This window comes from Taudactylus pleione, unplaced genomic scaffold (assembly GCF_031769625.1).
Source record: "Taudactylus pleione unplaced genomic scaffold, aTauple2 ptg000188l, whole genome shotgun sequence".
Lineage (NCBI taxonomy): Eukaryota > Metazoa > Chordata > Amphibia > Anura > Myobatrachidae > Taudactylus > Taudactylus pleione.
Genome location: NW_028284590.1, coordinates 4923112 through 4950076, shown reverse-complemented (window position 1 = coordinate 4950076; position 26965 = coordinate 4923112). Strand labels below are relative to the sequence as shown.

Here is a 26965-nt window from a genome sequence, read left to right as displayed (position 1 = left end):
AGCAGTTGGCGCATGCACGGTAGATAGCAAAGATACTGGCACTGCGCCAGCGCTATTGCTAGCTACTGAGTCAGCGCCATCTTTCTGAAGACCATGAAAGATGGCACCACTAGCAGCAAGTATAAAGGGGATTCCCTTCTCCTATAGGCACCACACACTCTGCACCCACTGTTTTAGGGGCAGAACAGGCTATTTTAACAAATATGTTGTAAGCCGCCCTATTCTCTGCTGCCCATAAATCCTTCTGGTAAGTGCCGATTTGGCATATGGTTTTTTACACAATGATGAAAAGAAAATGGGGAGATAAAAGGGTACAAATGAGTTACCTTAGGTCCTGCTTGGCCGGGATTCCCTCTTTCCCCCATGTCACCTGGGTCGCCGCGTGACCCCTGAAAAAGAGAAACAAAAGCAAATAATAAGAAGTAACATTTGCACCAATATAGAACAATATGCAGCACATGCTCTGTGCAAAGCGATGATGTCTAGTGTTCACTCTAGCACAATCCGTGCAGTTCCTCTTTGCTGCCTGGGGTGGCGCTCTTTGCTCTTGTGCTGCCAGCACACTCAGCTGATGCAACAAACTGGTGAGATACAGACCAGAGTCTGCTAGAGGCACCAGAGCAGAGTGCGACACCCCAGGCAGGAAAGAGGAACTGCATGGGTTGTGACAGGTGTACGGTGCTAGAATGAACACTAGGGGGTATATTTACTATAGTGTGGGTTTTCAGAAGTGGAGATGTTGCCCATAGCAACCAATCAGATTCTAGCTATTATCTTCTAGAAGGTTCTAGATAAATAAGTAGAATCTGATTGGTTGCTATGGGCAACATCTCCACTTCTAAAAACCCGCACTTTAGTAAATATACCCGCTAGATGTCTGTTCTATGGGGCTGATTCAGAGTTCTACGCAAACCCGATGTTTTGTATACGACTCCTATGTTTTAAGATCTGGCAATGCGCAGGTGCAGAGCTTCTACTGCTCACTCGCATTGGCCATATGCCGCAGCCTGGTTAATAGGCTTTGGGCATTTGGGGATGAAGTCAGGTAGTGTCCGAGAAACCGGGGGCATGTTGACCCCATTTTGTGGGCGTGCCCAGGCCAGTGGCTGCATACTTGTATACAGCTTCACTGTGGCTTCAGGCTGTGTGACAACACCGGCCATCCTGAGTGACCGGAAGGTTACATGCTCAGGGAACGCCATTTAAATGGTAAGACACACCTGCGCTTTCTAACCACCCCCACTCGTTACCTCCCCAAATGCTGACTACCTGTCACTCACTTTGCGAATGGATCCTCTATAGCTCACACACATGCACAATGGCAATATTGAAGTTGCATAAAGAAGTGGAGTGGAAGCATTGGGGCTGATTATGAGTTGCACGCAAAAGCGTACGCAGCAACGTCTATTGTAGTTCTCCCGTCTGCGAGTTTATGCAAATGTCGCTACAAACTGTTCCCTTGTGTACATGCGGTCGGCCGAATGTGCAAGGTCTGAGACTCCCACTTTTAGCGCCCGTGCACGCTGAAATATCGATTGGTGCGTCTTTAAAGGCCACCATCAGTTGCACCATCGAAACTTGCACCAACCCTAGGGCATGTGCAGTTTCTCAGTCTGACCATGGCCTCCTACGGCTGTGCGTCTGGGAATGCAGTCGCTTTCACTGACACACTTGCGACACTCCCATAGCACGCGCACTGAACGGACCATTTTTGCGCGCACTGCCGGCCACCTCCCAGTCATCTCCCAGGAACACCCATCACTTTTCCGCAACACATCTGATAACATCTATTTATACCGATCGCAACATCACCCTTGTGCTTACATTCTGTGTATCGCATGCATGTGCAGTTGCTAAAAGTCGCCATTGTGCGCGGCTTTGAACCAGGCACATTATGCACGGCGTTCCTTGCTTTGAAGCACAGCCATTTTCACTTTGCAAAAACGTATCTTTTGCACCATATGTGAACCCACGTGGATCAGGACTCATCCTGCGCTATCAGTCGCACCTTAGCGCACAATTTAATTTCTAGGTTATGTTTCATCACTCTCATCATACACTTAAGCATCAACCAAGCAAAGAGCTTAGTGTACTACTGGTCAAGGGAAACCGACTAGGTGCTCCGATGCAAAACCAAAGAGGTGCGTTTCATCAATTAGGTCCTCTGCCTTCCCAATATGGTATCTGAGAGCAATGAAAGAGTCAGCATATGATGCATTGTGGGGCCAGCAGCATTTCCATTGCTGATATATACCCTCCACTTGCTGTACAGTAGATCAGACCACTGAATGGTGATCTACTGTCACCTACTGTACAGATGGTTAAGGAACCAAACAATGGGCATACTTACATTCCTGCCAGGTACTCCAACAGCTCCTTGTGTTCCCCTTGGTCCTGGTGCCCCACGATCACCCTTTAGGGACAAAGGCGGGGAAGCACATGATTAATTGAACTTTAACATACAGTTAGATTATGTCAGTGATGTCACCTGCAGTAGAATTGTTTAGGTTAGATTATGTCAGTGATGTCACCTGCAGTAGAATTGTTTAGGTTAGATTATGTCAGTGATGTCACCTGCAGTAGAATTGTTTAGGTTAGATTATGTCAGTGATGTCACCTGCAGTAGAATTGTTTAGGTTAGATTATGTCAGTGATGTCACCTGCAGTAGAATTGTTTAGGTTAGATTATGTCAGTGATGTCACCTGCAGTAGAATTGTTTAGGTTAGATTATGTCAGTGATGTCACCTGCAGTAGAATTGTTAAATCCACCAATTAATACGAGGGTTTTCCATTGTAATTGCAATTTTTAAACATATCTAATTGTACACCATATTAAAAACATTTATTGTATTGAGAGTTCCCCTTTAAATGGGTCATCCAGATCAACTCATTAATTACCCCTTCCCTCTACCTTTATGACCTTCTTCATGGAAGATATGTTTTTTTTTGTTTATACGAAACACACCAACAATTGCAGACCCGGCATTACCGGCAGCTGTCTGCGGTTCATTGCAGCGGTATACTGTAATGTGGTGTATTTCATAGCAAATTACTGTTAGGTTCCACTAGGTACAGTGTGCTGACAAAAATAACACAATCTAGTATCAGGGAGACAGGAGAATGGTTGTACAGACCCCATTAAAATGTGTCCTGTCGTCAAGTAGCAGAGTGTAATTCCGATATTGGAGGGAAAAGCCATAAATGGATTTAAATAGAGCCATAAAGCGGGGAATTCAATTAGCCAAGGGACATAAGATGGGCTTTTAGGTTAAAAGGCCAAAGCTATTCAATTACAGCCCGAGGAAAGCCCCGAGGATGCACTTGACATGGATTTTTGTTCGCATCTAAGGAAGCTGCAAACAGAAAAACACATTAAGTGCACCCTCAGGGCTTAATGCACGTGGTAATTGAATAGCTACGGGGCACTTAACCCAGAATCTATACCTTACCGACCGTTAGCTCCAGGCACTTAACCCGGAATCTATGCCTTACCGACCGTTAGCTCCAGGCACTTAACCCGGAATCTATGCCTTACCGACCGTTAGCTCCAGGCACTTAACCCGGAATCTATGCCTTACCGACCGTTAGCTCCAGGCACTTAACCCAGAATCTATGCCTTACCGACCGTTAGCTCCAGGCACTTAACCCGGAATCTATACCTTACCGACCGTTAGCTCCAGGCACTTAACCCGGAATCTATGCCTTACCGACCGTTAGCTCCAGGCACTTAACCCGGAATCTATGCCTTACCGACCGTTAGCTCCAGGCACTTAACCCGGAATCTATGCTTTACCGACCGTTAGCTCCAGGCACTTAACTCGAAATCTATACCTTAACGGCCGTTAGCTCCAGTCACTTAACCCGGAATCTATGCCTTACCGACCGTTAGCTCCAGGCACTTAACCCGGAATCTATGCCTTACGGGCCGTTAGCTCCAGGCACTTAACCCGGAATCTATGCCTTACCGACCGTTAGCTCCAGGCACTTAACCCGAAATCTATGCCTTACCGGCCGTTAGCTCCAGGCACTTAACCCGGAATCTATGCCTTACCGACCGTTAGCTCCAGACACTTAACCCGGAATCTATGCCTTACCGACCGTTAGCTCCAGGCACTTAACCCGGAATCTATGCCTTACCGACCGTTTAGCTCCAGACACTTAACCCGAAATCTATGCCTTACCGACCGTTAGCTCCAGGCACTTAACCCGAAATCTATGCCTTACCGACTGTTAGCTCCAGGCACTTAACCAGGAATCTATGCCTTACCGACTGTTAGCTCCAGACACTTAACCCGGAATCTATGCCTTACCGACCGTTAGCTCCAGACACTTAACCCGGAATCTATGCCTTACCGACCGTTAGCTCCAGGCACTTACCCCGGAATCTATGCCTTACCGACCGTTAGCCACGGGGCTTACCAAGGGATATAACGGAATACCTCTGGGCACTTAACCTGGGCGCTGACATACCGCTGTTAATTGAATTCCCCCCTAAATCAGCTCCTTGGGGTAGAAATGCTTTGACGCTTCATTCCTTTATTATGTTGTTAGTGTACTGTCGGGTCTTTTAGCATTATGTGACTGTTTGTAAGTCTGTGTTTGTGTATGTGTGAAATCCTGTCCCCAACAACTTACCTTTCCTCCTTTCACACCAGCTTCACCACCAAGACCTCGTGGTCCTTCTGGTCCAGGATCTCCCTGTAAACCAAAGTACAATATAATATGACACAAGGCTCCAACTGTGTTTAAAAAGAGGTCCATTGCAATATTTAATTATCTACTTGAACTCTACTCTACCCACCTTCTCTCCTTTGGGACCATCAGTTCCTGCACTGCCCTTGTTACCAGGATCTCCTCTACGACCCTAGATGAGGATGGGCGAGAATTTGAATGAAGCAGAACAGAAGTTATGGCTACAGAGGAAAACTATAAGCCAAATAAACAGTCAGATAGTGTATAAGACAACATCCATATAGTAAGTGTGTATTAGACAGAAACTGCATAGATAAACAGCATCTTACTGGCTCGCCCTTTGGTCCTGGTACCCCAGCTCCTCCTTTACCCCCTTTTACACCTGGTGACCCTGGAGCTCCGAGATTTCCCTGGGGACCCTAAAAGCACAGAAGAGGGGTTAGAGAGGTATAGGATGTGGAGAGACAGACAGTGCATAAAAACAAGGAAAATGCCCACATTTGAGAAATTGGAATAAATATTATGCGTTTGAGAAATACATGTAAAACATAACAGAATAAAAAAACATAACATGAAAAATAAAGACAGAAGAAGTAAATGATAAGAGAGAAGGCAAGCGAAGAATAATAAAAAAAAGATCAGTGAAATGGGGATATGAATAATTGTAGGAATAAAGAAAGATAACTGAGGAATTGCTCAGAAATGAGTCATTAAAAGTCTTTATTATATACCTACCTGTACAGTATTTGCAGTAAAGTGCCAGAAAAAAACAAGCTTATATTTACGGCAGTTCAGGAGTCATTAAAAACTTTGTTTTGTGTTTTTTATGAGCACCCAGATCTTATTACCTTATCTCCTTTCTCTCCAAAATTCCCTGGTGGACCACTACGCCCAGATCGGCCAGGATCGCCCTGAAAAAGAAAGAATGCAGGAATTCATAATGTATTGCATAACTTATATTCAAAAACTTGTATTTATATTATTAGTATATGAGAGGATGTTCATGTACTGATATGTTAATGTAGGTTTTGACACATTCCATAATGACCATACTATAAACCCCATTTGTTTATATAATAATATAACGTTGCATGCTATGATTTGTGCAGTGATCTAGACACATTCAAGCTGTGAAATACAGTCATTGCACTGAAGGTGAGTTTCTGCTGGGCATCAGACACTTGCTGTCCTGCCACATTACATTTTACAGTTAAAAATTCAGGATAATAAAAGATTATCATCTTTAAGTGGACATTAAGTAGGCACTATGTAAATTAAAGTTAATAGTAATTTAAATGAAAACATAATGGTATAAGTACCAATCATAAAAAAACACATCCTACAAAAGAAAATTAACAATGGAGCATTCACTATGATATATAGGCACTACCGTGACATTAGGCCTAATTTATCAACGAGTGATATTCTTGTTATCACTTGTTATTAATCTTAAATGGTGCTCCAACCAATCAGCTCCTAACTGTTATATTTCAAACACATGAGAAGTAGTAGCTGATTGGATGGAGCACCATTTAAGATTAATAATAAGTGATAACAAGAATATCACTCGTTGCTAAACGAGGCTATTATTTATTCAGTGCCGGACTGGACAGTAAGGGCAATACTGTGGTGGGGCCCAAGAAAAGGGGTTTTGAGCAGCCACCACAGAGGGACTTGGCTGACCATTAGAGAGGACATGTAAAGAACAGGGCCCCTTTATAAAGGAGTAGTCAGGGGTGTGCCAGGTCCACCCACTTTGATTGGTAGGATGGCTAATCAAGCACCCAAGTTCATCCATGATCCCACTCCACCCCTAGAGGAGCGGGTGGGGCCCTCTGCAGCAAGGTCCACCAGGGATTTCCCCTGTACACCTGTGGGCCAGTCCGAGCCTGTATTTATTTAATGTCTAATATTATACTCGGCAATCTATTTTGCAAATTAATATAAATACATGTTTTATAGAATACCAATGTGTCAGGTTCTGTATAGTCTGTGGGCACAGGGCAGGGTCCACTGGGCTATTCTGGCGAGGACTGAAATGTGTGAAACAAGATGCACGTACAATGCTTTTATACATGAGTGTAGGTACTGTAGTGGATGATAACAGGACAGAGCAAATCTAGGTGAGTAATGATGTCTTCCTGGCAGTGGCAGAACACCTGTTAAAAATAGTACATAGTATGTGGTGCTTGGAAGATGAATGGATAAGGTACACACTATTACATGTGCCCTCTGCAGGTAAGTCTTGGTAATGAAGCTGGAGTCTGATTGTAGCCAGGTGATAATTAGCTGAAAAGCCGAATTGGATGCTGAAGGAACTTGCACACTTTAGTAGACAGAGGATCTTGACTGCAAAAGCACTGCGCCCAGAGAACCGGATAGTCCACAGATGAATTTGGTGCAGGGAGTTCCACTGATGACATGCCCACAAAAGTAACCAGGCTTCCAAGAAGTGATGATATACAGTAGGCAGATGAGGCACAATGGTGTAGATAGATTGAATGATGGGTGAGCACCAAGCCTGTGCTGAGAGGTAGCAGGCACAGAGTAACAAACTGGAACAGACAGGAAATTAGACTGATTGTCTGTAGCAGAGCTACAGACCAGGACAAGGAACTGTGGTGAGACAAGATGTACTAGCAATGAATGAGTGGGCCAGTGGAACTTAAATAGGGTGCCCTGAGCCTGGATAGGCTAATGGAATCATGTGATAAGTGTAAGTCCAGGAATGATGATCTTGTGAGGTGAAGCAATATGGCAGTGCATTGCAACATGAGAATGCTGTCAGCGGGATTCCATGACAGGATGATCACGCAGGAACAAGGATGCAGGATCGTACCATGAGGAGTAGTGACTGCAATGGGTCAGATAAATGGGTTTGCAGAACCGCAATCTGACACAATGCACAGCCTATTTGTTGCTAATTTATCTGCACACTATGCACGTTGCTTGGTTCAGCATGAGGCTATACAGTATGTCGCCAGTTCTTTGCTTCTGTTATTGTTTCCCTGCTGGACATCTCTCATACGAAGGCAAGAGCTGGTATATATGGTTTTATCGCTGTAAATGTGTTATCAGTAGCTAATAATGTGTTTCACTGACTGACATGTTTGGAATAATAGGAGAAGTGCATCAGACACTAGGCTTGGGCTCCGTACCTTTCATACTTATACCCCTTTTACACCTAAATTCCGGGTCTGACCCGTAGTTGGAACAAAGTTCCTATCCGGATCAGACCCGGAATGTTGCCGGCGCTGACTCGGGAAATTCCCGAGTCAGCACCGCTCACACCGCAGTCGGGTCTGCATAGACCCGGCTTTTGCGGAGTGAAAGTGGACGCTTGGAGATGACGTCATCTCCAAGCGCCACTGAAGCCGGGCCAATCGGCCGGCTAGCAGCGCACTCCAGGTCTTCGTGACCCGGAGTGCGCTGTTCCCATAGCAGGGTTTCACGGGCTACGCCCGTGTTAAACCCTGCTAGTTACCTGGGTTGGATTGCCGGGTCACTCGACCCGGCGATCCAACCCTCTCCCCTTTTACACCAGGGAGCTGCCCGGGTTAACCCTTCAAAAACCCGGGTTTTAGCTCCGGTGTAAAAGGGGTATTAGTGGGCAATAATGATCTTGACAAAAAATAAAGGGACATATTTTTTAACTATTGGGACTAGGTCCCAATAATTATAACTTCTAATCACTGCTTATCCTGGCATTAAGAAATTAGGGATCGCCCGAAAGTATGAAAAAACATACGTAGGCACAGGGGCACCTATAGGAGACATCTCTGCAGTGTATAAGAAGGAGCCGTCCCTGAGATGTTTAAGAACAGTGATCACTTTAGTTCCAGGCTCAGTACCCGACCACTCTACAGCGCATGCACGGCCTGCTGACTGCGCATGCGCGAGTGGAGAATGCTTGGTAACGTTTGTGGAATATGTTCCATAGGCTGCAATGGCGCTAGCTACCGGAGCCAAGATTACAGTTCCGGAGATTGGTAAATTTGTCAGTTTAGGTTAAGGTGGATGCTCCCTCCATAAAACGCTTCCAGTCAGATTCTACACAATCCTTACAGCATAGCTTGTTTAGGTAAAATTGAAGACTATCTTTATGATTTAAGGGTCTATTTACTAAGCATTGGGTGGAGATAAAGTGAACGGAGATAACGTACCAACCAACCAGCTCCTAACTGTCATTTTTCAAACACAGACTGTGATATGGCAGTTAAGAGATTATTGACTGATACGTTATCTTCCTTCACTTTATCTCCATCCAAGACCCATTAATTATTTACAGTTCACCCTAGAAAAGGATCCCTTAAACCCAACTTAGTTTTGGTTTGTGTCTATATTGCTGTGAGAGGCGGCTGCAAGCCTAGGTCCTGACAGACCAGATTTTCTGAAGTTGGTGGAGAATATAAGTAAGGCATCCTTGCATTTGGGCAATGTCACCACTGATATTGGTACTACTTGTGCCCAGAGTTTCAGCCTTGACAGCCTCAGCACAACGTACACTTGTGCTTTATACTGTCCAAGAAAGCTCCAGGGATTAGTTTTCCACACCACTGCAAACTCCTTCCTAGTGGATGGACTTCCTGGGTCTTCTGTTTGACACCCATAAGCAGAGGGTGTTCTCACTGGAGGACAAGATCTTTTCCCTACAGGAACTAGTGATATAACTGTTGACTCACAGACAGGTGTCCTTTTATCTATCTTGGAGAAGTTGATGCCCATTTCTGTTACAGTGCAAATTGCACAGTTTCATTTGCCGGTGTTCCAGATTGTACTGATTTTAAATAGGAACAAGCCTCAAATGCGTTTGCCTAGTCAGCTCCACTGGTGGCTGAAGAGCATCAATCTCAACATGAATTGTCCATATTCCAGCTGGGACTGGAGAACAGTGACAACATGGGGTCAGTCCCTTCAGTCCCAGTTACAGGGTCCATAGGAGTCAAAGCTCTTGGGAGTACAAACCATCAAGATCCACTCCAACAACGGGTAAAGCTGTGACAAAAGTGTCCTGGCTATGAGAGAGGGGCAAGTGCTCTGAGAGAGACAAGCAGCATCATCTCTGCGGTTTCCATTCCCGGGGATGATAAACTGATCAGTAGACTTTCTTAACAGATAAACCATTGACTACAGGGAGTTGTCGCTTCTTGATTCTCTATGATGTCTATGAGAGTAACTGCCCAGCTTCCAAACAGTCCAGAGCCTGCTGGATTACTTTGGTAATTTGCCAGGCTTTCCTTGGGGCAAGGGTGCCCATTCCTGAACCTGTGGTGGTATTACTCCGCCAAACTACCTGCTCTGCGGTACCTGCATAACCGTAGCTACATTGCTCTGGATACAGACAGCTCACCAATCAGAAGTTTGTACTACACTGGACACTTTCCTTCTCCAACGTCACCCACTTCAGTGTGTATAGCAGGAATTGAGCGCCCTACTGTTCATACCGGCATGCTCCCAATGACACTACCAAGCCGCAGTCAATCGGAGGGGCTGAGAGCCCTGCACCTGCTGCCGGCACAGGTAGAGGTGATTATCTCATGGCTGGTGCCGAGACGCTCTGGATTACAGTAGGGCTGAACATTTTACCGGAGTGAAGTGTCAGTCATCAACCACAGCAAGGATCATAACATAACAACACCTTACTCATCTAAAGACTGTGGATGGAATCGGCAGCACCTTTGGGAGGTATAACCCATAAACACATCTAAAGGTCCAGTATTTCAGTTATTTTGGCTGCTAGACTGATTCATTAAATGATTATCTTCCTTCAGTGATTCATATTCAGACTGATTTGTATATTAGAGAAATGCGGAGGCAATAGATTCATTAATTTCTCATGCTATGTTTTATTCAGTCTATGCAGAAACCCATTTCAACAAGTGATTTGGTGTCACTGAGTAAATTTATGAGCAGGATTGTTGCTATACAGCAGGGGTTCCCAACCACAGTCCTCAAGGCACACTAACAGTCCAGGTTTTAAGGATAGCCATACTTGAGCACAGGCAGGTTAATTAGTACCTCAGATATTTTGATTAAACCATCTGTGCTTTAACATGGATATCACCAAAACCAGGACTGTTAATGTGCCTTGAGGACCGAGGTTGGGAACCCCTGCTATACAGTAATTGCTTTTATAGGTGTTTTAGAGTTTCATTGTTACATATTGTATTGCAATGTTTGAATATTAAAATAGTTTTCTTATCAGTGCACCTGAGCCTTGGTGTTTCACTTACTAGAGAGCAGACTCTGTATTGATATTTAATTTCCAGTTTGCTCAGCGCAGTGATTTTTGCTTTGTTTTGTCTTCGATGACAATGATTGCCATATACTCGCTACAGACGCGAATGCTGCATTCAATATGCTAGATTTAAGGGTGTTTCCATTTAAGATGCACTAGATCACCCACTTAGTGAAGGAGGTAAGTAGCAGCACCACAGACGGAGAAGGCAAAAGTGCATTTACGCTGCAACATTTACTTTTTACTGTGTTTGAAAAATGACAGTTAGGAGCTGATTGGCTGGTACTCTATTCTCCGTCCACTTTATCACTCTCCGGGGCTTAGTACATAGACCCCTTGATTGGCAGAGCAAAGAAAACAAATATGGGTAATGCAAAAAATCTATTCCTGTTATATATGTAACATTGTCTCAAATGAAGTATCTGTATTGTATATGACCAGGATCGTGAGCCTACAGATGTTACATAGTTTTGTAACCAGACACAAACCTTTACTCCAGGGTCTCCATTTTCTCCCCGGGTTCCTGCATCTCCTGGGTATCCATCAGGTCCCTGAAATATGAGTTATATTATAAGCATTATCCTCTTTTTTACAAATAGATGTCATGGCTAATCCGTAAAATAAAATAATAGTAACACAATTATAATACTGCCTTAAAAGCCCAACATATACACTGAATACTTCCATTTGTAATCAAAATATAGGGCCTCATTTACTAACGAGTTTTATCACCAACACATGTGTATGATAATGGTGCTCCAGCCAATCACCTCCCAACTGTCACCTGTTAGAAAAATGACAGTTGGGAGGTGATTGGCTGAAGCACCATTTATCATACACAGTGACTTTTATCACTCGTTTTGGTGATAAAGCTTGTTAGTAAATGGAGTCCATAAGTTCTTATAATAATAATATATTTTAAATAATAAAATGCATTAGAATGTGCGAATTATCACTTCTGCAACCCGATTTGTACATTTCTGACTTCATATGAGCTAATAAATAATATACTGTGTCTTATGTCTCCTAACATAACCATTTGTACCACAATAAAGCCAACACTAACCACAACCATAGATTAACACAAGTATAGCTCACTTCAACAATTAAACTAAATATTTCCAATCCTATTACATTAGTGTCTACTCAACACTAATTTATAGATTAGACCGGCATCGTCTATTTAAATCCACGTTGTATAGGAGGACAACATATTTGGGATATCCAAAATGCAAACTAATTTTTAGTAATTTTAATTTGTTTGTCTTAACAACTTCAAATTACCAATACCACTGTGGTTACGTCTATCTGACATACTATAATTTAACAGGAGAATTACAATTGCATAAATGATTGTAACTGTGGAGAAACCTATAAAATTACACCATTTTTTGATTTATAATTAAAACAACCCCGTACAGCCATAACAAGTTGATATTATCGCAATTACCTCTTTTACAGTGAAATCCACACGAACGCAACGCCTTCCATGAACATACAATAATTGTTACTAGTATGACAACTACCAGGTAACCTCACCTTGCCACCGGGGTCTCCCTTACAGCCAGGGGAACCAATGCGACCTGATTTGCCCTAAGAAGAGAGAAAATGCAGTTTATCTTCATGAAAATATGTATTAATGTTTTTTTTTATTTTTAATCAAGATCATTTATTGAAAACACGGAAACAGGCCTAAATACCATTTTTACAAATGAAATGACTCAAACTAAAATTATTATAGATGTAAATATCATGGGCTCATAGATTTGTTTAGAAACATTAGGGATATTGATGGAATATACATAATCAATAAGAGAAGTTACAAGAGTCAACACTATACTCCAAACATTCATTCAAACACTGTGGTGGTACCTCACCGGGGTTATCAGTTGTACTATCATACAGCTGATAATTCAGGTGGGGGTATTATTGGTTATTGTACCAAATGTTATCCTACAAATCAGACAGTTACTGAAGGGTCAGGGGTGGCTTCAGCAGCATCCCAACAGTCATAATCCCGACACCCTTAGGTAATTATGTTAAGACTAACCCTTACCCCTACCCCTCCCTCCCTGGGGCCTAACCCTAACTTCCCCCTTTAGTGCCTAACCCTAACCACCCCCTCGCCGGTGCCTAACCTTAACCCTCCCTCCTTAGTGCCAAAACCTCCCCCTCGCCGCTGCCTAACCCTAACCATCCCTGCTTAGTGCCTAACCCTAACCTGCCCAGTGCCTAAGCCTAACCCTCCCCCTAACCCCCGATACTTACCTTCGGGATGCTGGCAGTCGGGATTCTGCTGCCGGTAACCCGACGCTGTCAGGATTTCGTCGCCGGTGTTTCAATCGTCGGCACCCCCCTCTGAGATATGGTTGTATACTAGCTACAGTAGTTGGGACTTATTAACTTTGGAAATTATACCTAACAGATAAAGTTCTCAAGATGGACTGAAACAATTGAGAAAACCTAATGTTCTTCCGTTGATAATCAAGATGTTTGCATAAATTCTCCTGGGGCTGCCAAACATTTGAAGCACTTAAGGGACCCATGTGGGTAAGGGAATCTGTGCAACCTCCAAGCCAAGTAATAGGAACTGTGATTCACTGTTATAATTAGAGAAGACAGTTTATAGAGAATTCATAGGCTCCTTCTCAAACCTCATTGGCAAGGGCAGTATGTAATTACGCCACTTAGGGGGAGATTTATCAAATTTTCTAAAGAAGACAAATATTGCTCATAGCAACCAAACAGACTCCAGCTGTCATTTATCTAGTCCATTCTATAAAATGATAGCTAGAAGCTGATTGGTTGCTAGGGATAACTTCTCCACTAGTCTTCTTTATAAAGTTAGAATAAATCTCTCCATTAGTGAGTGACTTTTCTTTTGGTCTAGTTTTTTGGTGAGCAGGGTTGTGGGAAAAACCATAAATAAGGGCAGGATGGGAAAATCCTAAACCTTAATATTCTGATTAGGGAAGTTGCTCAGTAAGAACATAGGCTATAAAAAATGAGATGGCAAAGCACAAAACCATCTACTACTTGCTGAAAATATTTCTTTATCCCTTGGGGGAAATTTGCCGCATAAACTTCAGTCCGTATGAGCCCATGCTAATGTACCAGACATCAGTCTGACTTCAGACAGGCTTAGATTTAAGCAAAATGGAATTGTATTCATTAAAACCCTTTCTGTAATACAGTAGTCTAATGCTGGGTACACAGACGACGGATCGGTCAGCCGACCAATCTGCCATCAGAGTGGCTGATTGGTAAGCTAGACACATCTACCAACTGGCTTCTCAATGTGTCTTAGCTGACATCACAACATTTCAATTTGCCCGTCCAGATGAGATGTCAGGGTCGGCAGTCCCTGCAGCAAGTGTACGGGTGCTCGACGAATCGCCTGTACACGCAGGCAGGTGCATCGATATATTTTTCAGATATATCGGCGTCGGCTGTACTGCAGGGCTGACCTGATATGTCTGAGAACTACGTTGCGATATATGTACCCAGCATTGCACTTACCCAAACTTCTAGAGCCTGCAATATTATGGTATATCGTGCCACTCCTGGGGTACCAGATGCCCGAGTCAAAAACTCCAGGGGTTCACATATATGTGACATTTTATCGCTTTAAGTTAATGATAATCAGTATATTTTAAGTCTCATGAGTGCTGGAAATCCTCTTCCATAGGTATGTTAGATATAATACACACACATTACTGCAGAAACATAGGGTAATCTCCTTACCTTCTGTCCGTCTGTGCCATTTCTTCCATGGAGCCCAGCTATGCCCTGACATAAAGAAACAATAGTCAGTTTTCTATACACTGATACGTTTCAACTTCTCAAGACTTATACACATATAGCGGAGGAACCCAACTTACCTTCCTTCCATCTGTACCAAAGTCTCCCTGTGGAACAAGAGGAACATGGTTACAAGGGGATAAACATTGGTACCAATTCAGAGGTGAGTTGCTAAGAGCTCAAGTACTTACCTTTTCACCTTTTAGTCCTGCAACACCCTAAAACAGAAGAGAAACCCATTACATGAGACTCCTGTGGGTGCGATGATTAGAACAAGCTACAAAGCTACGTGTCGTCTTCTCTTTAGATCCAGTTACCTTAGCTCCAGGATATCCAATTGGTCCCTCAATTCCAGGGTCTCCCTAAAAACACAAGAATGTGAGTGCAGTGAACCAAAAAATTATGCAGAGAACGCAATGGTCTATAAAACAGCCTAGCACACGTATGTGCTGTACGTTACTCACCTGCCGGCCTTTAAGACCAGGGTCTCCCGGTTCACCTGCATTTCCTTTGGCACCCTAACAATGAAGGGAAAAAAAAAAGAAGATCACTGATATTGGACAGTGGTCAGGGATGGGACAAGGGCAAGGTTTGGGCCTCCAACTGTTTCTCTGTTAGGTCTACACTATCACATACATAGTGACTAACATTTCAGTTATTACAGTGCATCTTTGGATTGGAATTAAGGTAAGGAGGACTCTGGGCACTCAGACTAGTGCAATACATTTTATTAGGCTGAGCATGTTACCTGTACACCCGCTCTACCTCATTATAGTTGTGACTACACTAACAAAGTACTTGGTGGCACAGTGGTTAGCACTGCTGTCTCACTTTCCTGGGGATGTGGATTTGATGTCAACTAGGGCCCTATCTGCGCAGCCTGTACGTATGTTCTCCCCATGTTTGCGGTGGGTGATCTGGTGTCCTCAATCTGTCCCAATCATACTCGTAGGTTAATTGACTGCTGACAACAAGTGGACCTTAGTATGTGCTTGTGTGGTAGAGTATTTCGGGTGATATGCACGACGCAAGCTCAAAGGATTCTATTGGGCAACGGCATCTGAAGATGGCGTTGCCCGCCGCATCGAAGTTCCGGGGCTTGATGCATATGAGAGATGCAGTCAGACCCCCTGAAAACTGCATTTCTAACGTTAGTACATCCCGCCCATAGACTGTTAGATCCAACAGGGCAGGGATTGATGTTGGTGATTACATTTTCTTTTTGCATGATGTTACTATAATGGGATACAGCCCCATTTCTATAACCTCTTGTGAAACTTTATTTCAGGCAATATTTTTGTATTTATCATTGGGTGACATCTTTCCTTTAGTAAAAATCCCCTTATACGCTTACAAAATGTCTATGATATAGGGTTATGTTTAAGTGAAAAGGGAATCAGTTGTAGAATAAACCCTATAGTATGATAAGTACGTATAGAGGGATGAGTGGCTGCTTTATTCTTACCTTCTGTCCTTTCAGTCCAGAAACACCGGGAGGTCCCGGAATCTCACGGCAGCTCAGTTTATAACACTGAAAGAAACATACCATTAATATGTACAGAGAGGAATACAGGACAGTACAGATATACTATCTCCCTTCTTCTTCCCAATATGCACACAAAGTCCATGTCAGCCTTACCCACCTATCTCTAGTCATGCTATATTTGATACCATGTATGAAATGTATACCAACAACATGTCTGCTAGCCCTACTAAATATGCCTGCGAGTTCATGTTCTTGGCTGATAACGCTACGAATGTGCTTTGTCCAGATGCACCTAATAATTGGCACAGACTTGTCGATATAAATCGCTCGTTCTATCGACAAACAATATATCCCGAGTGCCTCGGCAGGTGTGTAAACCCCATTTGTCTGTGAGCGACGTAGCTCACAGACATATCAAGTCAGCCCTGCAGCACCGCCAATGATGATATATCTGAGATATACTGGTGCATCTCAGGGGCGTATTAAGAGAGGAGGGGGCATTCCCCGTCTGGGGCCCCCTCCTCTCTCCCAGGCGGCCAGCAGCAGACTGATGCGGCTAACCGTCGACCGCTGCATCAGTAGACACTAGTCTGCGCAGTTCACCAGCAAAAAAGGAGCCCACCATTTTCTCAGCGATTTCCTCACTGCGCATGTGCAAAACACCTGAAAAATTGCCGCGGTGGCCATTTTCTGGCATTTTGTGCAGGGCTGAGACACCCGACGCGTGACCTCGGAGAGGTAAGTATTAGATAATATGGGTGCAGGGTGTGCGGTGCGGGCCCACCTTGGACCTATTACAGATACGCCCCTGGTGCATCTGCATGTGTGTACGGGCGATCCGCCGACCAGCCCGAACACTGGCTGCAGAGGCCGCCGACACTGACATCTGAACTGGACGGGCAAATTTAAATGCCCGCACAGTTGTGATGTCAGCCCAGACATATCAAGTGGCTGATTGGTTAGTGTGTATTCAGATGTGTCCTCATACATGCTGTAGTCATGCCAAACAGCCCCTCTCAGAGTGCCAGCCTGTATCATTAGCACGTTCGTGCCAGAAATGCATCTAGGCTGAAATGTGATGCGACTAGGTTGCGCCAGCAGTCGGTGCTGATTAATTTTGATATGTGACACTTGTATATCTGTGTGTGACTGAGCCTATGAATCAGCCTGCGAAGTGCTACAACGCAGCTTTTTTCCACGCCAAGTAACATATACAAGTGTCACATATCAAATTACTCAGCACAGTCTCCTGCAGCGTCCACAGTGCATAGCAACGAAGATGCATTTTCGACAAAAACAGACGCCCAGCGCTAGCAGAGTTGCACAGAACTCACGCCAAACATCTCGCCCTGCATGGAGTATTGAGGATGGATATATGAGGACACATCTGTAGCTTACCATTCGGCCGCTCTGCTTACCGATCCGTCGTCCTTGGCCCTCATTCAGAGCCGTTCGCTATTTGCGTTCGTTCGTTCGTTCAAAAACAAGGGGTGGCTATGCAAATGATCCGTTCACACATTGCAGTCTGTTCACACCTCTAAGTCTGAACGAGCGAGCAAAACATACGCTCTTTTATTTCTTAAAAACGCCCCCTGGCCGCTCGCACCATACGTCATGTCCGCTATTTATTAGATTAATCGAGTACATCGAACAGGATATGAACTGCTCGCTATTCTTGTGGTTGGTTTTTTCAACCGCTATTTTGCGAGCAGTTCTGAGTTAAAAAAAACCAAGTGACGTGGTCATTGACGCTGCTATATTAATTATGCACACCCATAAAACGCCCGTTTTGACCTTTAAGCACGCCTGCGATCGGATCTCCACTCCCCGTTTTCAAGCACCTTCCCCTGTTACCACCCACATACGCCTCATTCTGTCACTCAAAATAGCAGGCACTCGCTATATTGCGTACAAATGATTTTCGGCCGCACTGACTGGTTCGCGCATGCGTACTAAAAACCGTACGCATGCGCAGATGTGCGAACATCGCTCGGAACGAGCGTACTGCCGCTAGCGAGTGGCTCTGAATGAGGGCGCTTGTGTGTACCCATCATTAGTTCAAATAAAAAAGTTTTTCTGCTTTTTATTCTAAAATCAAACCCATAGATGCCGCTCAAAGGAAATTATTTACCCTGAAAATGAGAGAATACGTACCGATCCATAAGCCTCGTGTTTCTGCGGAAAAGAGAAAAATATATTAGACTCTTTAATATGTACATATAATATGCGCTATGCGAGGACAGGACAGACAGTGGTAAAATATTTTGAAATCCTGCTGAGCTGCATGAGCACTGTGTAATACTGAAGAAGCTACACTGTAATATGTCCTTCTCTAATCCCTAGTTACGTTGATCCAGAGAAGGCAAAATAAACAAGCTGTGTATCCACTGAAAGCGAGTGCGATGCATCATGCAACCCACCCTATAATGTGATCTGCCGTGTGTCCCCAAAGGCAACATGCAACTGGAATTGAATATCACTTGTGAAGTCCTTAAATAATACCATCTTGCCCACCAGTGATTTAGCATCTGGAAACCATTATATGAATGACTAAGTATTGCTATCCTGTGGACCCCCATCCCTTGTCCACCATTTGTGGTGATTAATATGCCCAGCATGGTAGCCCACAAGTTTACCTCTCAGGGGTCTCCCTGGTGATAAAGTGGAGAGATAAAGTACCAACCAATCAGCTCCTAACTGTCAAGTTAGTGTATGAAAAATGACAGCTAGGAGCTGATTGGTTGGTACTTTATCTCTCTCCAGGACTTAGTACATCTCCCCCACAGTGTGGATCCAAAGGCCGTGGCCCACAGCTCCCACTGTTCAGGGTGGGTTTCTGCCATTGCTCATGTCAAGTCTTAACTTTTGATTTCAACCCTAAAAAAGTGCTGTCCATTTTATTTAGGGATGGTCATTAGTGTCATCTTTATTGAAACCTAACAACCACTAAAACAAATATTAATGATATTGTGATTGTGTTATTTATTAGCGCATGTCCCTAATCTGAAAAAATAATTCTAAATAATATACTTAATTTTCTGAGATCAGTTTAGTAACATAATGGAATTCTAAAAAGTATAAGAGCATAAGAGTCACCCGCAAGCTAAGTGTAGAACATGTGATACTGCGTTCTGGTACAGTTTGTTACTGACTTCACCCAGGCCTGGGAGGTCCTTAGAGGTGCCAGTGTTACTCTTTTAAATAACATACAATTTTCTGTTAAATGCATATATATATATATACCTTTACATTTAGGTCCTCATTTATCAACAAGTTTTATCATTCACAACGAGTCATCTGTTTGAAATATGACAGTTGGGAGCTGATTGGCTTGGACACCATTTATCATACGCAACAAGTTTTATCACTCGTGAATGATAAAACTCGTTAAATAAATAAATGAGGCCCTATATTACGAGTTCTGTTCCCTACTTGTGACTATAGAACTATTTGTTTCTGTAGTTTAACGTTTTAACTCAAGCTCCATTCCTTTATCATCTACTTACCATAACTTGAATGATTTTATCAATGGTCTCGTCATTGGTCCTAGTCTGGTCATTAGGAAGGGTTACTGAGTATGAATTCCGGAACAGCTCATACGGTGTGTTTGCAATCTCCCGCAGGCCGGACTCATAAACATCACGACTTGCAGCAACTGAGAAGAACTTGATACCGGCGCTCTGCGCCTTTTCCACCTGGCTCTTCACCCCTCCGCATGGATTTCCTGTCACATGACCATCAGTGATCACCACCGCAAAGTTCACGACGTTTGTCTGTCCTTGTGTCTGAGCCTGAATCTGTGCGGTCATGTTAGAGATGGCGCAATCCGTGAAGGTGCCCCGTCCGATATACTGGACTTTGATCAGGTTGGCCTCATATTCTTTTTTGTCTTCTGTGATTTTGCTGTAGACTTGGACCTCATCGGAGTAGTGCAAACCTCCATATTTCCACTTCAGAGACACCTGGTCCAGGTATGCAGCATTCTCTAACTTTTGCAGGAAGATTGGAATGAATTTCTTAATTTGCACCAGCAGGTTCTGGATAGGGGCAGTCTGTAGAATTATACTTTCGGATGTGTCAATGATGAAGTACACATTGATCGGACAATCGGTCTTATCTACAGGAAAAGTTCGCAGAAAAGAACAGCTCATGAGCCTTGTGGTGGAGAAGTGTCACAATGGTGCTTTAAATGCTAGAAAATGTTCCAGCAAGAGAAGCGCTAGCATTTATAGCAACTAAGCCCACCTGTGCTGGCACATTGAAATGAACTGGGATAGTTCGTCCAACTTTATTAAATAGGAACATGTAGGAAAACCTCATATACTGTAGCTGGGTGTCCACTGCCATTATTAGGTGGCATTGGCTAAAGAAGTCAATGGGCCTCTTTTAGCAAAATCCCTGGATCCCTTCGGATCCATAGCCTCGCATGTGCATTTTATCCCACCGGTCATAAACGCGTAAGTCTAGCCAGTGATATAAAGAGATGGGCGTGACTTGATTACGCCATTTGTGACATGAAGTGGGATGACAAGTGGTTGAATGACACTCTATGCGTCACCACGGCTTGTACACGCCCACATGGCTGTATCAGATCGCCTTGGGAATCCGGGAGGTCTGACAATAATCTGTGAGTATAGTGCTTGGATTCAGGAGGCAGGAGCTGAGGGGCTTGGGATCAGAAAGTCATGGGGAGAATCTGAGGGCTGAATAAAGGCACTATCATTTACTGGAATGCTCCAGATACTTGGATTTGCCTGTTCAGACCAGAAAACATACTTTGACTGCAAAGTATAGCAACTGTGTTGCCATTTGTCACATCTTTATCAGTATTTACTTACTCTACAGTAATGCTGGGTACACACGTTTGCGATCACTCGATTGATGGAGTAAATGCTCCCCATCACCGGTGCAATGTGTCCCCAGCTTGACCCCGTGTGAGCACAGTCCACATTGTGCAAACACTGGGCCTGATTCAGCAAGGATCGTAATTGCAAAGCTGCCCGCAGGCTATAGATATATGATGTATGTACGCAGGCTATAGATATATGATGTATGCATGCAGGCTATAGATATATGATGTATGTACGTACGTACGTACGTACGTACGTACGTATGCAGGCTATAGATATATGATGTATGTACACAGGCTATAGATATTTGATGTATGTACGCACGCTATAGATATATTATGTATGTACGTACGCAGGCTATAGATATATGATGTATGTACGCAGGCTATAGATATATGATGTATGTACGCAGGCTATAGATATATGATGTATGTACACAGGCTATAGATATTTGATGTATGTACGCACGCTATAGATATATTATGTATGTACGTACGCAGGCTATAGATATATGATGTATGTACGCAGGCTATAGATATATGATGTATGTACGCAGGCTATAGATATATGATGTCTGCACGCAGGCAGCTTTGCAATTGCGATCCTTGCAGATATGGTAATGCAGCAGGAGGCATCACGTCCCCTGTGCATTACTTAACTGAGCTGCGTTGTTCAACGCAGCATCGGTGAATCTGCGTACCATCATCCGGCTGCGGTGCCCCATAGGGTCCCACAGCCGACCGCCGCAGTTTACAGGAAGAGGCCAGAAAATCTCCATCACCTGACGGAGATCCTGACCTCTTCCCTCCCCCCCCAACGGCAGTGACATGCCTCTTTTTCGGGTAACAGAGGCTGTCACCCCCCCTCCCCGCCCCCAAATTGCAGCAGACCCGTTCTGCACATGCGCATAATGGGTCTGGAGCCTGCGCAGATGCCCACTGCTGAATCAGGCCCAGAGTGTGTACAGACTTTTATGGGGTCGCGATGTTGGGCCGATAAATAATAAACAGCCCATGCGACCTCCACTCCCGGCCGTTGCAGGGGCGTTATAAGCCGTTTATGCTGCATACACACCTACAGCAATGGTGCTGCATACACACCTACAGTATATAATCGTCGACCCGATCTCCTGACATCAGGTGATGGGAATGAGTATTGTATAGGTTTGTACCCAACTTAAGGAGGAGAGAGATAAAGTGTGGAGAGATAAAGCACCAACCAAGTAGCTCTTGACTGTCATTTTTCAAACACATCCTGTAATATGACAGTTAGGAGCTGATTGGTTAGTACGTTATGGGCGGGATGCAGCAAAGCAAGAAATGCGGTCAAACTCCCAAAAATGGTGTATTCGGGAGTCTGACCGCATTTCTCATACGCATCAAGCCCCGGAATGCGATATACTCTGGGGCTTGGAGACGGTGGATAACGTCATCTTCAGATGGCATTGCCCAATAGAAGCCTATTCACAAGCCCTACTAGGAGGTACCCAATTGGATCCCTCCCAGCACTCCCTGCGTCGCGCCTTCTTCTGCGCATGCGCAAAAGGACGCCAGAGGGACTTCTGGGTCATAGACCCGGAAGTCTCTCATTTGCATAGAACAGCTCTTACCGAGAGAGCTGTCCTTGGCGTTTTCCGTCATTCATATTGGCCTAATGAGCGGCGACATGCATGTGGAGAGTGGCGGGTTATATCGCATCCCGATTACGATGCGTCCAGCATCCCGCCCCTATCTCTTTCTACTTTATCTCTGTCCAACCTCTGATAAATCTCCATCTAATGCTGGGCATACACGGCAAGATAAAATGTCTGTCAGACCGACAGACATTTTATCTGGCCGGCTGCCAGCCGCAGATGTCCGCGGCATACACTGTGAGAGAAATCTCACAGTGTATAGCCCGACATCTGCGCTCCGCCCCCGGGGGAGGAGACATTTCCCTGTTCCTTCCGTAGGAAGGAACACAGGAAATGTCTGTCTGTCGGCCGCGCTGGGCATACACTGCCCGATGCGGCCGACAGTTACCGGGTAAATATCGCATCGGACGGGCATGCTGGACAATCCAGCATGCCCGACCGAGCAATATTTAACCCTCGGTCGCCCCCCCACGCTACAATTATCGCGGCGATCCACCGATATCGGGCGGATCGTCCCGATAATTGCAGCGTGTATGGCCAGCATAAGTAACCACAGAGACTGTGGCAGACATTGGTACAATAGACAACTGTAAAGTTTCCTCTCTACAGCAGGCCAATGGCATGATGAGTCTTGTAGTTCTACAACAGCCATTAATATACAGGCTGCCTATCTCTGCTACAACGTTTCTTTTGTTTCACTCAATTCATAATCCCTCGATCAGTAATATCTAGCTGTTTCTTATTATATGCCTCGTGTATTAGTATACACAGACTGGTTACCTGCACATGACTTTACCAATCCGTTCTGCGCCGAGAGAGATCCGAAGACCACGCAGAGCAGCACACACAGCAAATGTAGCCTGGCCATGGCCACTCTGTGGAGAAACACAGGACATTGCACCACGGATAAACCATATCATAACCAATATATCATGGCAATACATCAACTAAGACACCCTTACTAACAAAATACATATTTCCCATTAAACAAAGGGGGAGATTTAGGGCCTGATTCAGAGCCACTCGTAAGTGGCAGCTCGTTCGCTCCGAGCGATGTTTGCCCAACTGCGCATGCGTACGGATCGTTATACGCATGCGCGAACCAGTCAGTGCGGCAGAAATTCATGTGCTCGCAAAATAGCGAATGCCTGCTAATTTGAGTGACAGGATGAGGCGTATGTGGGTGGTAACAGGGGAAGGTGCTTGAAAACGGGGAGTGGAGATCCGATCGCAGGCGTGCTTAAAGGTCAAAACGGGCGTTTTATGGCTGTGCATATTTAAAACAGCAGCGTCATTGACCACGTCACTGGGTTATTTTATAGCCAGAACTGCTCGCAACATTGTGGTAGCAAAAACCAACCACAAGAATAGCGAGCAGCTCATACCCTGTTCGATGTACTCGATTAATCTAATAAATAGCGGACATGACGTAGGATGCGAGCGGACAGGGGGCGTAGTTTCCCAAAAAACGACCGCAAGTTTTGTTTGCTCGTTCAGACCTAGAGGCGTGAACAGACCGCAAACAGCGAACGGTTCATTTGAATAGCCACCCCTATTTTCTGGACGAGCGAGCGCAAATAGCGACCGGCTCTGAATCAGGCACTTAATTCTACACAATGTGCCACTGCGATGTTGGACTGCGCATATCATGGTATAATATGTAACATATCACCTTACCGTTCTGAAGGCACATAGCGGCCAATGCTTAGAAATGAGGGCTCGATTCAGACCCGCTCGCTAGATGCGTTCGTACGCTAGATGCGTATGCAAATTTCGTCAAGGCAGGCAATCGCACAGCAAGGCATAGCGTGCGATCGCACTGTGTATGCAGATGCCCACCAGCCTATTCATGAGACGCCCACTTGCGCAGGTCATCTCCTTGAAGTGTATACAACCATCGGTACATCGAGTACCATTGGAAGCGAACGCAGCGCTTGTGGTTGACCATACCCTGCCGCAAGCACTGCGAGCACTTCAGTGTAAAATTCAGCCAGGTGACGTGTACTATGACACTGCCTCTTAATTATGCACGCCTCTGAAACGCCGTTAGGACGCTCAGGCACGCCTCCACTCCCCCGTTTCTAGTGGCCAGCCCCAGTCACCACCCACAAACGGCTTCTCCTCTCACTCATTCAGCCGGGCTGTCTATGCGCAGCGAGCAAATGCTTCCCGATCGCCCACTCTGGTTCGTGCACGCGCACTGCGATGCGTACGCATGCACAGAATGCTAACAGTCGGCTGACTGCGTGCGAACGCAGCCTAGCGAACGGGTCTGAATGAGGCCCTGAATCTCTACTACATACAGTAAAGGCCCCCAGACGGTGCGATTTTTAAAAACAATTTTGGGCATTTTTCAACCGATTGGAATGGCAAATAGTTTAAAATGTGCCATGTGTGGCCAAGAGAACGATGCCGATGCACGCTCCCGCTATCGCTGACCGTGGTCGCTGATCAATTGAACCTGCAGAAAGATATTGACCTATCTTTCACAATTTGGCACACATGGTTTCGTGTGTATGCGCGATGAATGATGCGATGGACGATATGTTGTCACTTTTCTTGGCCACTTCCCTTTTCCATTTTGTGCCAGACGACGAGGACGACAACGACTGCTTTATATACCCCTTAGTTAAGCCTTCCCATTATTTAAATTCCAGAAGATGCATTGTGAGGTTGTTTGCTACAAACAATATATCTCGTTAACGATCTGCAGTCTTATTAAACAACTGATCTATATCGTTTGTACAATCGTTCCATGTGTAGGCACAATATCGTTTGTCCAGGAGTGTTCAGGAGTTCAAGTGCAGTCAGCAGGGTGTATTACAAATATAACTAGGCTTGTCTCTAGGAGAGCACAGGATTGGAATTTACATAAATACAGCAAATAAAATCATAAAAACATAATGTTAAACTAGCAACGAAATATAATACCCACTCACGTCAAACATTTCTATTATAGGATTTCCTTAAAAATTTAGACTTTTATCTCTTGTAGAGAGAGACCCTGATGGCTGGTTTGCAGCAACATAACAGGAAGGCCCATGGAGAATACTGTGGGTGAGATATACTTAGTTTTGGAGATAAATGAGTGGAGAGTGATAAAGTACAAACCAATCAGCTCCTGTCACTTTATAGGTTGTGCTTGAAAAATGAAAGTTAGGAGCTGATTGGTTGATACTTTATCTTTCTCCACTCTAGCGTTTCCGCTAGGCTGTTTTAGCGTTCCCGTGGGCCGCAGTGTTCTGTGGGTGGGAAAAATTGTGCTGCAGCGATCACCCAACATCTATTCACAGACAAATGAGAGCTCGGGGGCAGCTCGGCATGTCCGTAAGTGCCGGGCACGCCCCCAAGAGTGATGAAAGGCACGCCCCCTTTTAACATGACCACACACCCTTTCTGGGCGCGAGTGCCCCTTTTTTGGGTCCAGCGCCCACCCCGGCACCGGACCTAGCATGAACACTACACTTTATCTCTCTAAGGACGGAATGCACTAAAGGGTGACATGCGGTCAAAACTCCGAAATCCCCCATTATCTGAGTCTTGTCCACCAGCTCTGGAATGCGATACATTCTGGAGCTTGGACTTGGTGGGTAACATCATCTTTAGATGGCGTTACCTAATAGAAGTCTATGGGCTTCTTTCCGCAATTCCCCCCGAGAGAGATCCAATCGGATCCCTCCCAGCGCCCCTCTGCGGCGTGCACGGCCTTGACGCCAGAGGGACTACTGGGTCATAAACCCGGAAGTTCCTCAATCGCAAAGGACAGCTCTTATTGGGAGAGCTGTCCTTTACAATATCGGTATGTACAGCATCGCAGATGAGAACATCAGAATACTGTATGTGCCCATGGAGAATACTGTATGTGCCCACGGAGAATACTGTATGTGCCCATGTGCCACACATCTAAAAAGCAACAAATATATGGCTGACAATCTTAATATATTTTATATGCAAGAAAAATAAATCTTGTACTACGGTAGATGAAGCTGATGAAAATATGAAGCAGTAGGCATACTGGTGTGGCAAAACACAAAAAGTAACATAAAAATGACTTTAATGGCTAACTAAAAAAAAAAAATAGTTCTGGCTAACAAGGGGCCTTAGTATCCTAAAAGATTACATGATATGTTTTCTTGTTGTCAAAGCCATCAGATGTCATTGCCATAAAGTACTGTAGCAAATATTGTTTATACCACGTAAGAGCATCCACTACCTATATAAGCAGGCAATATACCCAACACGAGTACCGCCCCTTCTGATTGCT

The 26965-nt window shown here is 44.6% G+C and overlaps 1 protein-coding gene across 2 annotated transcripts in view; it reads right to left on the bottom strand.

Moving 5' to 3' along the window:
- COL6A2 (collagen type VI alpha 2 chain) overlaps positions 1-26965 on the bottom strand; it is a 48125-nt gene that overhangs the window by 19211 nt on the left and 1949 nt on the right. For both annotated transcript variants that reach the window (XM_088476387.1, XM_088476386.1), the window contains exons 2-18: positions 23482-23576; positions 19725-20335; positions 18373-18393; positions 16198-16263; positions 15197-15250; positions 15050-15094; positions 14924-14950; positions 14813-14839; positions 14676-14720; positions 12471-12524; positions 11420-11482; positions 5542-5604; positions 5023-5112; positions 4803-4865; positions 4637-4699; positions 2351-2413; positions 327-389 (exon numbers count right to left, since the gene is read on the bottom strand). In XM_088476387.1, the coding sequence (XP_088332513.1) occupies positions 327-389; positions 2351-2413; positions 4637-4699; positions 4803-4865; positions 5023-5112; positions 5542-5604; positions 11420-11482; positions 12471-12524; positions 14676-14720; positions 14813-14839; positions 14924-14950; positions 15050-15094; positions 15197-15250; positions 16198-16263; positions 18373-18393; positions 19725-20335; positions 23482-23569 (1506 nt within the window). In that variant the 5' untranslated portion in view covers positions 23570-23576. The remainder of the gene's footprint in view (positions 1-326; positions 390-2350; positions 2414-4636; positions 4700-4802; positions 4866-5022; positions 5113-5541; positions 5605-11419; positions 11483-12470; positions 12525-14675; positions 14721-14812; positions 14840-14923; positions 14951-15049; positions 15095-15196; positions 15251-16197; positions 16264-18372; positions 18394-19724; positions 20336-23481; positions 23577-26965) is intronic.